Source organism: Hydractinia symbiolongicarpus, chromosome 13 (assembly GCF_029227915.1).
Source record: "Hydractinia symbiolongicarpus strain clone_291-10 chromosome 13, HSymV2.1, whole genome shotgun sequence".
NCBI lineage: Eukaryota > Metazoa > Cnidaria > Hydrozoa > Anthoathecata > Hydractiniidae > Hydractinia > Hydractinia symbiolongicarpus.
In genome coordinates, this window is record NC_079887.1 from 24,129,752 (window position 1) to 24,146,408 (window position 16,657).

A 16,657-nucleotide genomic window follows, 5' to 3' on the forward strand; every position below is an offset into this window, starting at 1 on the left:
CTTTTTTTAGAAGGGAGTTAATCTTTTTGTAGCCAGGTGCAATCATCTAGTGATATAGCATCTCCCAAAGGAACTGCGATGGTTAGGTTTTCAAAGAGGTTACAAAAAGCTAGCTAGTAACTATAGTTCAAAAGAACCATTACTGGTGACTGATGTTAGCAAAATTAGGATTTTCTTTTTTGAATTTGTAAAGAGAGATTATGCATAATACCTTTAATCTAATAAGGCTTTAGGGAGCTGAATATTGGTAAACATCTCCTCAAAATTGTCAGTAGCCAACTAGACATGCAAATAAATAAAGAAGGTTCAATGACAGAAACGGGAAATGTTTGTTTTAAAAGAAGATATGCATAGCTAGCTAGTTAATTAAATAAAAGAAGGTATGTTGACAAAATTGACAAAAGATTTTCTATTTTTTAATTTGTAAGGAGAAATTATACGTAACTAGTCAATAAGGCCCGTGGAAAAATCCACTGAGGCAGTATAAAAATGAAAAAGAAGACTTATTTGAATTTTGATGACGTCAGCAACCCATCCACAAAAAAATAATTCAGAAGCTTGTTTTTACGTTGCCTCTATTGTGTAGATCTTAAAGCGCTGATCAAGAAAATGCATATGATCATGTGATTTTGATGAGCGGTTAATGAGATATAAAGGATTAAAAATTTGGGTGACGTCAGCAATGGCCCGTCAAAACCTAAATAATTTTTTTTGGAAATTTGTATACCTGTTGCCTTTATCGCATAGATCTTGAAACGCTGTTAAGAAAATGTATAGGATCATGTACTTTTGATAAACTGTTGCAGAGATATTAGGGATTGAAGGTTTTGTGATGACGTCATCAACCCGTTTATTCCGAAACGGATTAGGGGACTAAGGTTTGGGAAACTTACCCAAATTGGTCCCAGGTGGTCCCTAGCTACCCACGCGGTCAAAAATTTATGCCCTGCTGGTGTAATGGCTATGACAATCATGCAAATGAGAGATCCAAGTTCAAATCCTGGACAGGGCTAGGAAAACATAATTATCTTGAACCTACAACAACCAGGTTTTCATATCATAGGTAATCTTTGAGTTGTAGAGGGGGAGTTGCATACATTTATCACTTTCATTTATAGAGCCTTGTTTGCTTTGTTTCTTTGCCTTGGCAACCTCTCCGCAACACTTTCTATATTGATTAAAATTTTGGCGCTCAGGTAATCTCCATTCACAATTTAGTTTCCAATTGGTGGAAACAAAGGGCAAACAAGACAGTCAAACATTGAAGCGTTAAAAATAATATTTCAGGATCAGCTATAAAAATAAAGGTTCAGAACATGCATAGAATATAGCATACGGCTGGATTAGCCATAAAAAACCATGCGTCTGTTCAGGAAAATGCCTTAAAATAACATGCGCCAGGATATGTAAAAAAATAACATGCCTCAGAATAAAGATTAAAAATGACATGTCCCAAAACTCTTTTTTAAAATAACATATTCCAGAATCAGCTGTAAAATAACATGTGGCAAAATATGCTGGAATAACAACATCCGTCAGGATAAGGATTAAATATGACATGTACCAAAACCTGTTTTTAGAATACCATATTCCAGGATCAGCTGTATAATAACATGCGCCAGGATATGCGTGAAAAATAACATACATCAAGATAAGGATTAAAAGTGAAATGTTTCAAAACCTGTTTTATAAATAATATTTTCCAGGATCAGCTGTAAAAATAACATGCGCCAGGATATGCTAGAAAAATAGCACGCGTCAGGATTAGGATTAAAAATGACATGTTCCAAAACCTGTTTAAAAAATAACATGTTCCCGGACCAGCTCTAATATAAAATGCGCCAGGGGATAAAATAACATGCGTCAGGATAAGGAATAAAAATGACATGTTTCGAAACCTGTTTATAAAATAACATATTCCAGGATCAGCTGCAAAATAACATGCGCCAGGATATGCAAGAAAAGTAACATACATCAAGATAAGGAATAAAAGGGGCATGCTAAAAAATCTGTTTAAAAAATAACATATTTCAGGATCAGCTGTAAAGTAACATGCATCAGGATATGCATGAACAATACTATGCATCAGGATCAGGCATAAAATAACACGCGTCAAGGTAAGTATGAAAAATAACATGTTTCAGAATATGGTTGAAAAATAACATGTTCCAAGATTAGCTATAAAATAACATACGGCAGGATAAATTTGAAAAATAACGTGTTCAATGATCGGCTATAAAAAAACATGTTGCAGAGGATGCATGGAAAATACAATGTGTCTTGATCAGCCATAAAATAACATGGGTCCAGAATAGCATAAAGGACATGCGCCATGATATGTTTGAAAAATTCTTTAAAAAACATAATCAGGATATGATATGCAAATAGTGTTCTTAAAAGCATCGCTTGAAATTAGACAATCAAATTGCCAATCCAACAATCCAATCCATACTTTACCAGTAATCCTAAATGAGTTTTAAAATTCTGTCGTTCTGTGTGGCTGTGCAAATTTGATCGGCATTGATTGGGAGAAAGTTACTTTGCAGTTTATTGGTGTTGTTGAGTGTTGCATTGCATTCATTTTGAAGTGGTAAATATGATAACATGTCAGCATTTGCATGTTGCGTAGTTAATTTACATTCAATGTCCTGCCTTTACGCGCAAAGTGCTACTGACCATCGTTCCAACCGTGCGGCAGCTAGTGTGGGTATTGTAGTTTTACCATCAAATATCATAGAAAGTGCTTTATTGTCGGTAATCAATGTCAAATGGCGACCAATTGCATAATAGTGGAATTTCTTTAGGCCGAACATAATAGCTACACCTTATTTATCAAGTTGAGAGTAACTTTATTCGTACTTATCTCATGAAATTTCTTTTGGGTGAGAAGTTTCTGTACCATCGTTTTGGACTACTCGTTTTATCGAGGTAGTATTGCCTGACTTATCAGGAACCAGTTTTTTTAGGGTTTTCCAAAGTTGTTTTGGCCGTTTTTGAAAGTCCTGCAAAACGTCATTATAGTACTCGTTTTTGAGTCGATTTTTGAGACCTATTACCTGGTTCCTTTTTTGTTTGAAAGCTTCCCAGTCTATGATGGATTTTGTTTTTGATGCTTTCCGTTTCAAGAAGTCTCTTTCTTTGATGGTTATTATTAATTCATCAGTGACCCATGCCTCAACACGGCCAGAAAATCTATGTGTTTTGAAAGGGGCATGTTTGTCAGCCACTGTTTTAACATTTTTATTCAGTTTCTCACATACTTTATCAAGGTCATCATAATTATTAAAATATGATCAGTCTAAATTCCTGAGGTCCTTCAGAAAAGCCTCTTCACTGAAGTTCTTGTAGCTACGAACCTTGCATGTTTTAGGTTCAAATTTTGGCCTTTTGAATTTTCTGATCACATAAACTAAATTGTGATCACTGATGCCTAAATCCATGACACCAGTTTTAGAAATACAAGAACTGTTAGAAAGTATCAAGTCTATAAGAGTGCTACTATTTTCAGTAACACGAGTTGGCTCCGTAATATGTTGTTTTAGGAAAAGAGTGGAGCATAATTCCTTTATTTTGGAGGAAAGAGCATATTTTGAAAGCATGTTACAGTTAAAATCTCCCAAGATAAAAACTTCTTTTTCTTTTGGGAGCTTGTTAAAACACTGTTTAAAATGAGTACACAGGTTTTCGGTACTCTGCAAATCACTACCTCCAGGTGGCCTGTAAACCCCACACACGTAAATAGGTTTAGTTTTTTTCAGGCACACTTTCACCCATAGTGATTCAACATTTTCGAAGTAAAGGTGTTTCAAAAGGTGGCTATCCAAGTTTTCATTAACAAAAATTAGAACACCCCCACCTCGTCTATTCCGATCATTCCTATAACAAACATAGCCATCAATTTTAACGTCATTGTCAGTGATGGTGTCATCAATTTTGGTTTCACAGATGGAGAATACATCAAGTTTTGTTTGATGTAGCAGAAGTTCAACATAGTCTAGTTTGGATGACAGACCATTAATGTTGAGATGGGCCATTTTTAAGCCCTTCCCATTTCTGATTGCCTTAAAATTAAAGTTTTCATCAATAGTAATATTGATGTTGTCCGGAATTTCGTCACCAAATGACTCCTCATTAGCAAAGGGCAAATTACGAGAAAGACAGGGACTGCAAACGAAAAACAGTTTATCTTCAGGAGTCTTCATAAATTGTTGATATTTTTTATCAGAAATACGCTCACATTTTTTATGAGCCCATAATCCACACTTGTCACAAGAAAGTGCTTTGTGTGTTTTTGCCACAGGTTTTAAGCATGAAGAACAGGGATACTTAACAGGACCTGGGTTGAGGCAGATGTCCCCTGACAAGAGGATTAAAAAATAGAAATACTTGTGCCTGCTTGGCTTAAGTTTTGATAAAGCCATTAATTTTAATTGGAGAGTGAGCTGGCTTTCAGAAACTCTATTGCAGGCATCAAGTGAAGAGATAGAAAAGAAACTCCTATCTAGTCGACTCATTTCGTTGTTGTTGGGTGAGCTACTTTTGAACGAAGGTTTTGTATTGCTCAAAAATACAACGAACACAAAAATCAGTTTTAGCGTAAATGTGGGGTTTCCTACCTGAGTAAAGTTATTTTTAAGTCGTAGAGAGATCATTCTACGGTTATGTGCTCTTCCAAAACTATGTTTGAAGGATCTGAGGCAAGCCCATTTCCTTACGATGTTACACAGAAGGAGCAGCAGGAACCCACAACACAGCAAAGCTACCATATTAGATGATAGATGGATAAAAAACTGACTGGGATAAAAACAATTTATTAACAAAAACAATAATTTAAAAAACTTACAAAACAACAAATTAAAGAAATGAAAAGATATAAATGAAGTAAAGAAGGTAGTACAGTATATAATAAATCAAAAAGGACTTAGCTGTCAAAGCAGGAGCTCTTCAAGCTTTAGTCTTCTTTTTTCTTTCTTCGACTTAGCGCGCCAAGACCGGAGCGTTTTAGATACGTCCGACCTCAACGAGAGCTATATTAAAAGTGTGTAGCCATCTCACTAAAACATATGGTTGCAGTACGGTATTTTATTTTGTTATTCAAATTAAGAATTATCTTATCGCAGTCACTGATAAATTTAACGCCATTTATTCACTGAGTTTCAATTAACATGTTGAAGTTGTTTAAAGACAAGGTTGGATAAAGCGCTAGGCTATATGTCCTATTCATTTTACCCATGTATCCTGTTTTACACGAAGCTGTGGTTACTAAGTCGGCTCTACCATAAACTGGTCTTAAGATGCCTTGTTATCTAAAAAAGAAAGGAACATTTATCCTATGAAACAATAAATTAAAAAAACGGGAAGCTTACCATCATCGTTATTTACGAATCTTTTGGCAGTAATCCTATATTTTAAGTCAAGTTACAGCGTGTATAAACGCGATTGCGAAGGTCCCATTTATAAGCCTCCCTTCTGGTGTCACCTGCTCATATGGTCGAAGACGGGTTATAAGAAGTTGCATCAGATTCAGAAACAGATTTTTCTAAACATGTAAACTTTCAACCTCTAAGCTATAGTCAGTTGCTTTAGGCATAGACATTTCTGTGTTGGATATCTCATCCAAGGACGGATTACTGAAAATGTTGACCAAAGGTAGCCGTGGTAATAATAGCACTGTTGTGAAAAACCTACAATTGTGACATTGTAGGTTTTTGTGTGTTAGCTAATGAAAACCTAGATGTCTTAAGGATTGAATTTGTTGAATTCAACATATCAACATATATAAATGGATTCAATATATGACTGGCACTAGGAACTATGACTTTGATTTTTCAATCATCCTTTCGCAAAAAGTGTTAGTTATAAAACACATTTGTTATTAAATGTAATACTTGTAATAGCCCTAATGTAATACTTAATGTGAGTGCCTCCTCTGAAGATACCAATAAAAACGTTAGGACTATAACCCTTAGCTCTCTATATATAAGGCTCCGTGTTTGAAGAGGTATTCTGGTAAAAAGTGTTTACCAGGCAGATTAAAGTGGATACGAAACATTTCAATAAGCTCAATCCTCGTGTAATAATTGACTACTTAAAATGTCAATGTGCAAAAAATCATATACACTTTAGAACCATAGACGTCTAAACAACCTTTATATAAATAATTATTAATTTTGCATGATGGGTTTGTTACATGTTTATCTTTATTTTCTAAAAAAACAAAAAAACAACAACAACAAAAAAAATAAATCCTTCAGTGCTTTTTTTAAAGGTAAATAAGTTACTGTCCGTAAAATGTATTTATTATAAGTAAATCAAAGATTGTTTTAACGAGGGCCCAGAGACTACACGAGGAGCTCTATAAAAGAATTTTAAGGATATGGCTAGCTACCTAGCTAGTTCGAAAGGTTTTTTAATTTATTTATTTATTAGCAAGGTAAGTGCTTCTAAAGTGCTAATATATGCAGCGGATTTATTCTGTCATTTTCAGCTATATTTAGAGACCCAATAATATATTCAAGGTGATTAAGATATTGTTTTTGAGTGATCATAAACTTTTTCACCTCCATTAGATCGACTTTCGTGTAAGTCACTAAATTCGAAAACAATAGCTGTTTAGTAGTCCATTCGAACAAAGTTGCCGGGCCTGCTGATCTAGAAACGTCCCTGAGAAGACGAGTAAAGTAAATACGTAAAATTTGTATTTTTATTAATAATTAAGTTCCTGCGTCAATGATTACAAAGTCAGGACTTCTAAAACATCTGGCCTCACAAAGAAGAAGAACTACACTAGTTCATCCTCTTTGTTTATACAAGACATAAGATGACGTGAAACGTAAGCGACAAAACAACAAGCACTCATTAAAGCTGGGAAAATATTTATTGACAAATACTAGCTGTCGCCGTATAATAGAATAGTTAAACAAGACTGATAAGTAAGTCAAATTAACGACCTGCTGTGTTGACTTTTGTATTCAGTTTATTTGTTCTGTAGATTATATTCTTCTTATGCGGAGAAATGGTGTCAGAGAATTAAATTCCGTTCATATTATGAAGGTCTTTCATAAAGAGAAGAGGTGGAGCTGTTTTTAACCTGCCTAAAAAAATATATATTGCAAGTTACTACGTAGAATAGTATGTGTGTCCATACAGCCGGAAAAGACAATCAAAAAACTATTGCATTCTACTACACGTGTAGCATTTAAAAGTGACAGGGGTCTAAAATTTGCCCAGAAAATGCGTTGTAATTAAAGATGTGTTCTTCTTAAGCTTATCTTGCCAAAATCTTCTGCAAATTTTATCTAGGACCAGTTTTTGAAAATTTTTGACAAGCTTGGCAGGCGAACTGTAGATTGTTGATTCTCTGTCCACATTATACCAGATAGATAACGACATAAAACTCTATGCCGTATGGTATGAAGAAAGTCGTTTCAAACGGCATATATCGTTGCCAACAAATTAACTGCCTGGTAGCCTTGTGATAGAGTGTTCGCTTCCAGTGCGGAAGGTCTTGGGTTTTAACCCCGGCCAAGTAACGCCGGAGACTATAAAAGTGTGTATAGCTGGGTCTGCGAAGCTCAAAATGAGCTTTAATTACTCTGGGACTCCACCTCTAAGCCATGGCCCATTTTGGAAATATACACATCTATCATGCTCAACACCGTTAAAATACACAAAATAAATGAATTTGTGTCGCTGTTAAGAACGTGTACTTTAATGTGACATTTTCATGAGAAAAATTTTTGCAAATTTCTCGAATTGATATGTTTAGCAGTTTTTTTTAAAAAAATTTGATATTGATATATTTTTTGAATTCATTTTTCTTGTTAAAATCGGTAAACAAAGTGACAAAAGTTTGACCGGTTGATTTTTTTACCAACTTTTATCTTAAGACCAACCATCTTAACCGACTTCGTCTTTTGCCGACTAATTTTTTAATGCCGATTGATAGAAAATAAAAAGTAAGTTCCAAGGGTGTCCGTCCAACTTTTATTTTTGTAGAAACTTTCAGTTGGACAATGTCAAGTTTAGCTATATCGGTAAAAATTATCACGTATAAAACAAATTCGATTTTTATTCAATTCACAAAAGCATTCCTAATTCTCTGGAGCATCAAAAACTCTTTAAGATACAAGGCTCTCCTTAGTTCTGCATGTGGCACCGCCCTCTGTGAATTCTCTTTAACACCGTCGTGAATCCTTTTTCGCAATGACCTTGGCAGATGGTTTTCCATAAAAACACCATTTTTCATAAATGAAAACAAGTTAAGGTGGAGACCTTAACTTCTTAGACCAAAAGCAAGCAGTCTATCCAATGATACGTTGCCTGTTTAACATTTGCGTGACATTATTGCATGATTATTATCGCATTGACGTATTGTGTTATTAAATCTCAAACAAGTGCAGCCACCTATTGCTCAGTTTTATTGTGGTTATATATGTATGGCTACCTTCAGGAGGTCTGGGATAAAACGTCTTTCCTAAACAAAAGACTAATAGAACAAAAACAAATGCAATGTTTAGAATCTTTTAAGATCTTTAAAACGTTCAGCAATTCACAAATCAACAAGAAATTACGTTTTCTTCACATTTGCTTCCGATCTTCCACTTGTTCATCTTCAAACATATATTAAAAATAATAAAGAGTAATACAGACTAATACAAACACAGCCTGTTTACGAGTGCTATCGAGAAAGTCAACAGTATAAAAATGGCCTCTTTTTGCTCTAATGTTTCTTTGTAAGGTCGAATAGGAGGTGGTGTTACGCAGTGAATGTAAAAAAATGAATGGCAAGATAATTTTAAGTCTCTATGCCTTATGTAAGTATTTGTAATTATTATTTTTATTGGATTTTTTTATTTTTCATTCCAATACCTCGTCAAAATTTTTCCTGACTGAAATCTTTTAGCGGCGCATATTTTTTTCTGACTATTTTTGTTATTCGCCATTTCCTGATAAAAGGTTTTGGGACGAAAAACAAATCCGTCAAGTTTCTGAATATTATTGAAGTAGATTCGGTAAAAAGATGACTTGATGGCAAAAAAAAATTAAAGCAGTAAATGACAAAATGAAAAAAAGAGATATTTCATACTGATATTGTTTTTTCGCAAAAAAAAAATTTTTCATCAAAAATCAAACTTCTTTCAATAATTCTTTGGAAGTACGCTTTTCGATGCAGAAAATAGTTGGAATCTTAAATATTCAAAGTAGGAGCAATTCCCATGAAGTATAGCATTGGAAGCATAAAGAATATATTTTAGCAGTTATCTTAGCCGACAAAAGTCAGGATTATTGGTCTAAATCAATGAAGTAACTTCTGCATAGTGTTTATTGCATTTCGAACAGTTTGAACTTTTACACACTGAATAAGTCAAGTAATCTCGCCATGACTAAAAAAACGAGGACGGGAGTTATGATTTGAAATTTCCAGAAACATGATTTTTAAAATTCCGTTTTTCTTTTACAATCATTAAAAAAAGTATTGGCACATAATTGCAATTTTTAAATTCGTTGTCAAAAGTAGTAGTTTCAACTAATTTGGATAGGTCACTTGTCCATGTTAATTAGAATCTTAATTATTTGGTTATATCCGAACACATAAACGTGCTAACTGTTGCTGACGTCAGCACTCTGTTTCGCGATATTTCGATACTTCGTGGGACCTGATGTCGATTATTCCGTTATTCCAATATGTTAGAAAGCACAACTAACACATTCTATCCACGGGTTAGCATACCTAGGTGTATATAAAAGTGATACATTCGCAACTTACCCCGGCGCGGTGTGTTCTTAAATTGCTTCTCTACGCCAACTTTGAAAAATGCTCAAATATCTGCCGTTATGACCGATGGTAGGTTTTGGCCTATGGGAAGCACAATTGGTATTTTAGGAAGGAGGAAAGAGGGTCGAGGGACTAATATTTAGTGTCTCCTCGAAATCAAACTATGATTTTTCCAAAGGGAGATTGCTTTAAAATTCATTAAAACAATTGTTCAATTGATCGGTTTTTAATGAGTGAAAAAACGATACTGTCACTTTTATATGTTTTTTGAAAAATATCATCTTGAAGCAAAGATTGGCAGATCGAAGCATTCCATTTATACGTAAAGAAAAAACGAAGTTACGTCACTCAAGTGTTGTATAATATTGAAAAAGCTGAAAATATGATGTAAAATTTCGATGATGTTAAACACGAAACAATGAAATATCTTCCTATAAAGTTAAACAAGGATAGATCTATTTTAAATTTTAGTTTTCTTATGTTGTTTTTCTATCTTTTTATTTATATATTTATTTGGTAAAATGTCATTTCAAGCCATATTTCATAGTGTTTCTCCTCACTTATAGGTGTCATTACCAACGCTCAATCAAATGTGAAGACTACAGTTGATCACAGCCCGTACTGTGAAGGACTGGCCAAAATTACCAACCTCTGTAATGAAGTGTTTATACACATGATGTGCCCACGAACTTGTCAAATGGAAGACAGGAGTAAGTCTGGTGCAATCTTCTTGCATGTGGGTAGAAACGGGATTCTGGTTCACGGGACTCTAGGAGTGGGGCCGAGACACAGGTTAAGTTTTTTAAATAAAACATATTAACCACAATAATATCTCGGCATATGGGAAAGGCAAGACCAGGTATTGCATTTGAAGTATGCTTCTATAGCTATGGCTTTACGGGGGTATCACACATGTGCATTTATTTTTTCCCAGCTATACGAAATAGCTGGGGAAAAATAAATGCACAAAATTTTATAAATGTATTTCATTGTATTTATATGAAAAAATTGTAATGGTTAGAACAGGAGATCCAGCAACGCCAAAAAATCGAAAAAATACTCAATTTTAACATCCTCGTATCTAAGAAAGCTTAGTTAACTAGGCCAAATTTTTCTTTAAATTTCAACTCAAGACGATGCTTAAAAGACAACGTAGAGACAACACTTCTTTCCTAGACGAGGCTTAAAAAGAAATGAGTACAGTAGAGAATGTAAAGTTTCTAACATGTACTGAACTCATTTTTAGTATCCTCAGAAAAAGCTTGGTTAACTAAAATAATGCACTAAAAGAATCGAATAGTAAGGGAAATGTCAAAAAGTATATGAATAAATCCAACTTGACTGTTAGATTTGGGTGTACTATATTATTCCAGTCTAAAACTAACTGCTGAAGCTTTACACTACTTTCGTTTTACAATGCCGTCTATCACTGTTTGTTCTTTAGAGAACTTTGAAAAGTGTCCGCCATTTTTACCATTATGTTAATTTCTTGTTGCTCTCGTGTCTATACAGCTATTTTTTTCAAGAATATTCAAAATATTGTAGAAAACAAAGTTGATTGTAAAAGTCCCTTACTTGCGTTATCTTTTTGCCATGTTTGCGTTTGCAGCATTCTTGTCTATTTTAAATTTAAAAATTCCCCCCCTTCTCCTAGGTCCTTTTCCTTCTCCTTCTTCTTTGTCTTATTTATATCATATTTATTGTCTTAGTTAAAAAGCAATGCGGGCATCGAAAGTTTGGTGATACAGGTACATTTGAATCAAAAAGAAAGAAAAGATTCGACCAGCAGGAAGAAGACTTGAATCCGCTTCACCAACGTGTTCGACGCATTGTTGGTGGCAAAGAAAGTGTTAAAGGCGCTTGGCCATGGCATGTCGGTTTGTATTATAATGGTGAATTGCATTGTGGTGGAGCAATCATTTCTCCAGACTGGGTAGTAACAGCTGCTCACTGCTTCGGTAAGTGAGGACTTATGGTAGAAGCTCCAAGAAATCCCATGCTCAAATTAACACGCCGTAAAAAATAATGAACGCCCTCCGCCCTAATAAACACCTTCTAAATTAACTTAACTAATGTAATTGAGAAAGTGAGGCGGGCAGGAATTTTAGTTTACTACCTATAAAAAGGACGTTGTTAATACACCACTACGGTTAGCTAAGATCTTACCACCTGCTTTTATAAACGGGTTGACAAATTGCTGTACGTACAAAAATGATCAAGTTTGTGCGCATAAAAAATGTACGCTCAAGTACCAAATATTTATTGCGCGAGGATAGTTTTTTCACTTTTATTTTGTTTTTTGAGCGATATTTTTTAATACTTAAAAACACAGTTCATTGCCAAAAATCTTACACATGTCTCGCACCTTACACAAGAATGTGGAATAAAAGTAATTAAAAGACGTACACAGGGTTCTTTATGTGTGTACGTTGGCATCGACAAACATATAACAAAGGTCTGTGTACCCAGTTGCCGGGTACACATCGTGTCCAGTGGATACTGAAAGGACAACACCCACTGGCGCGTAGAAACATGTGATCTACGTGTAGGGTAAGGACACAAACACAGCTAAAAATAAAAAATATTTAACCTAAAGCTGGCTTAAGAGAAAATTACAAATGTTATTAAACATACAAGGTACATTCTCTTTTGCAGGGGATCATGTCCTTTGTTTTGTTTTGTTTTGTTTTGTTTTGTTTTGTTTTGTTTTTGTTTTGTTTTGTTTTGTTTTGTTTTGTTTTGTTTTGTTTTGTTTTGTTTTGTTTTGCTTTGTTTTGTTTTGTTTTATTTTATTTTGTTTTGTTTTGTTTTGTTTTGTTTTGTATTATTTTGTTTTGTTTTGTTTTGTTTTTGTTTTGTTTTGTTTTGTTTTGTTTTGTTTTGTTTTGTTTTGTTTTGTTTTGTTTTGTTTTGTTTTGTTTTGTTTTGTTTTATTTTGTTTTGTTTTGTTTTTTGGTTTTACTTTGAGGATTTTTCATTGTGCTCTTTTGACATTTTGTTGTTTTTGTTATCTATACTTGATATAGATAAGGACTCGTCTTCGTATAATGAAAAAGACTGGTTTGTCATGGTTGGTGAACATAATCAATTTTTGAAAGAAGGGACAGAAAAACGACATAACGTCAAGAAAATTATTGTTCACGAAAGAAACTACAAATACTGGAAAGTTGGATATAAAAATGTGCCAGATGACTACGACGTGGGTAAGCAAGACAAATTTGCCTTTGTTATTTAATTGGGTTTTTTTAGCTATCAGGAAATATGGCATTTGCGTTTCGCCCAAATTGCAGTGTAAAGAGACTTGAATAACACGCCTTTTCTGTTTGCATTGATGCTTTGATTAAAATTTATTTGAGGTGCTGTTTGTATGAACAATATTTCCCTAGAAACCCGGGAAATGTTTCAGCATGATTATACATCTAATGTCGTTACAAAATGCTTAAAAGTTTAGTTTACGACGACAGCTATCATATGGTTCGAGTTTTTCTCGCATTTTGATTCGCGAATACATGCTATCTTTTTATTTCCCAATTGATACTTGTTTGTTTCCTCCTTAATTAAATCTATGTTAAACTTAAACTGGCGTAAAGTTTTTTTGATCGTAACATGGAGCCACTGAATCTTAAATCAGAATAAAACTTCTATCCGTAGCCTTGGAAGGCATCTTCAATAAATTAATTGATTATAAACCATTTATGAGTGTATCAAAGTCAATAAACTCAATCGTAAGACTCAACCCATCTGCGATGAAATTTATATGGCATTTGTATCAAGACTAGCTGAAATACCACTGCCCATCCCATAACCTATGTTTTTTTCACTTCCTTAGCGCTATTGAAACTTTCCACGCCAATAAATTATACTGAGTACGTCTCACCGGTTTGCTTGACGGGTTTGAATACAGTCTTCAATTCTCACACTGAATGCAAGATCATGGGATGGGGTGCAAAAACTTCAAATGGAGCCACAGAAAATAAACTACAAGAAGCCACCGTGAAAATCATACCACGAGACATTTGTAACTTGCCTGTTTCGTATAATGGTAAAGTGCACGAGAGAGCCATCTGTGCTGGTTTCAAATCAGGAAAAGCTGATGCATGTAGATATGATTCGGGAGGTATGCTAAATTTTAGTCAAATTCTTTTATGTAGCGGGAACCTACTGAGCCAATCGAACCGTTTTCTTCCTAAGGCTTCTCCAACCTACAGGTGCTCTGCGGACATTGTACACTATAGTATAGCTTTAATCATACGCTTTTATACCCAATATTTTATAACCAAGAACAAAAAAAGAAAAAGAAAACTTTAAACACAACAGTAATTAATTAAAATTAAATTTAATTTTGATTTGCGCAATAGTCTAACTTAGCAAGCAAACACATGAATTTGGCCTTCCTAAGTCGATAGAAAACAAGCTAAAAGTAAGCAAATTTGATCCAAAAAACCCATAATCTTGTTGCATATGACGTTAAAAAAATAGGAAACCTGCAATGATTTTTCGATCTCCATCACCAACATTTGCACGATATTCTAAGTGGCTTTCATTTTAGTTAATTTTATTTCTTCTCTGTCGGATTAAGGTCGGTAGAATAGAGGTAGTTTAAGCACCAGTATTTTGGTTTCTGAACCTCAAATCTATCGAAATTAATTTCTCTGTTCTAGGTTCTATGTCTTGTAAAAATGGAAATTACTGGATTGCAGTTGGTTTGGTATCAAGTGGTTTCCAATGTGGTACACCTAATTATTACGGCGTCTACACGAATCTACCGCTCATGAAAAGCTGGATAATTGAGACTCTTTTAAGTTATGACGACGACACTAACTCGATTATAACAATCTTTGAACGCATTTCATCTATAAACGCGAAACGAGAGATGAACAGAACTGGTGAGGTCAAAACTGGTGAACATCAACGACCATATTATTATTAAGTAATCGCTTTGCACTTTATCTGTAATTTCATTGGTTCGTTTAAAATTGAAAATGTTGAACTTTGCACTAGTATAATTTTGTAGTTTTCCCCCTGTTTACGTAGTAAAAGTCCTTCTTATATCAAACCTAATCGGCCCAAACTTTTTTCGCCCTGAGTGATGTGATTTTAAAATGTTGGTAAAGGTTAGGCCTGACAAAAAAAATAAGACGGAACAAATTATTGCACTGTGAACTGTTTAGACTGGCAAAGAATTAAAGATTTTTGCATCAAGTGGTCGATTTTATTAGGACGCTACAAAATATTGTGCATTTATGATGAACTTGTTACGTCCTTTTGATCAATAAAAAACAGATTCCATTTTAAAGGGGTTACAAAACGGCCGCTGGATTTCGACTTTAGTGATTTACACGATCTAATGGCGATGGAAAAGTTTATGATTAATGAGGGCAAAAACAACAATTTAAATCATCTTAAATATCATATTGCGCATTCAAATATAACTGAGAATGATAAAAATGTTCCATACATATATTGGATATTCATGATTTATTCCATATTGGTACTCACCTTGCTTTCAACTTAAACTTCCTAATAAAATAAACTTTAAACCTTTTGAACTAGAGAACTAGCTACATCACCTCGCGTTGCCTCTGTTCCCTCGTCAAAACAAACGTTTGATTTACTGATACTCAATATTTTTTACAAAACGTAGCTTATGTTATCGCCAAAAAAAATCTGAAGGGAAATAAAAATAAAAAAGTATAAAAAAAATAAACAGGTTGTCTAGACGTCTATGTAGTTCTAAAGTTTGTATAACTTTTTGCACCTTGACATTTTGAGTGATCCGTTTATTACGCGCACCAGCTAGCTATCGGACTATGAGGTTTCCACGGGAACAAAATGTGAGAATGATTTAAGTTATTCGTCGGACCTAAGTGACAAATATTTCGAGGAAGTGATCAAAAAAAGACCCTACAAGGTTTGGGACAATAAGGCGCTTAAAAAAGAGATAAAATTGCAGAGAAAACTAATTCTTTTAACCTACCATTGAAGAAAGTGGGTGTATTTTTTTATTTGTTGATAAAGTCTTATATCAATGACCAATCTTATAGGTAAAAACGTCAACATAAAATAAAGTCGATATATATAATAGTCGATAAAAAAAGTTAGTCAGCTGCACCAGATTTCGTCACTTGTTACTGACTAAATTTTAACTCTGAGGAAACAATACAGATACAGTATTCTTTCCTCCAAGATTTTACAAAGATAGTCTCTCTTTGCCGACTAAAGTATAAAATATATATGCAAAGAAAATTATTGCAAATCTTCCCTTTTTATATAATTTAGTATTTTTTATATAGTATTTTAAATAAAAAACGTTAAACTAATAATATCCAACATTTGTATCGTCACTTTTATGGAATTCTTGTTCTTAATTTGCTTAAGGCAAAGTTTGACAAAGTCAGTAAGGGTCAATTGTCGATAAAATAAGTCCGTATAACGTGTTTGTTCGGTATAAAATATAAGTCACTGAGCCAAAATTTGTCACCAACTTTTTACCGATAAGGTGTAGCTAAAGAGGAGATGTGAGTGACAACATAAATATTGAAAGAAAGAAACTTTTGCGCACAGTGCTAAGATGACTTTAAATACTATACTGGTACTATTTTGTTGCGTAATTGGACATCTAGAAATTTTAACAGTTTTTATTGTATTTCCATCTTATATCGTTTATAAAATTTTACAACTTATAAAAGGGTTACTTGCTAATATGAGAACTTCTGTATAAATAAAATTAATACAAAAGTAAATTACAAATATATAAATTGGTAGTGGTTAACTCATAATTGCGCATAATGTTTGGAACAATTTCTCTTTCCTGTTTTCTCAGCGTATATTACACTTTTTCTTACAAAAAGGTCTGAAAGATTGACGAAAAAAATGATT

At 33.9% G+C, this 16,657-nt stretch overlaps 1 protein-coding gene across 1 annotated transcript; it reads left to right on the plus strand.

The window, feature by feature from the left end:
* Positions 1–8,665: 8,665 nt before the first annotated feature.
* LOC130624089 (transmembrane protease serine 6-like) lies at positions 8,666–14,784 on the plus strand. The gene is made up of 6 exons (XM_057439656.1): positions 8,666–8,816; positions 10,345–10,488; positions 11,488–11,736; positions 12,805–12,981; positions 13,608–13,895; positions 14,440–14,784. Exons 1-6 carry the CDS (start codon positions 8,780–8,782, stop codon positions 14,706–14,708), a joined length of 1,164 nt encoding a protein of 387 aa, XP_057295639.1. The 5' UTR covers positions 8,666–8,779; the 3' UTR covers positions 14,709–14,784.
* The last annotated feature ends 1,873 nt before the right edge of the window (positions 14,785–16,657 follow it).

What these genes read in the sequence shown, in the direction of transcription:
- LOC130624089 (XM_057439656.1), top strand. Translation starts at nt 8,780, where the DNA reads ATGAATGGCAAGATAATTTTAAGTCTCTATGCCTTAT. An exon ending in TTTAAGTCTCTATGCCTTAT is followed by an intron (nt 8,817 to 10,344) that starts GTAAGTATTTGT and finishes CCTCACTTATAG; the next exon opens with GTGTCATTACCAACGCTCAA. An exon ending in GCCAGATGACTACGACGTGG is followed by an intron (nt 12,982 to 13,607) that starts GTAAGCAAGACA and finishes TCACTTCCTTAG; the next exon opens with CGCTATTGAAACTTTCCACG.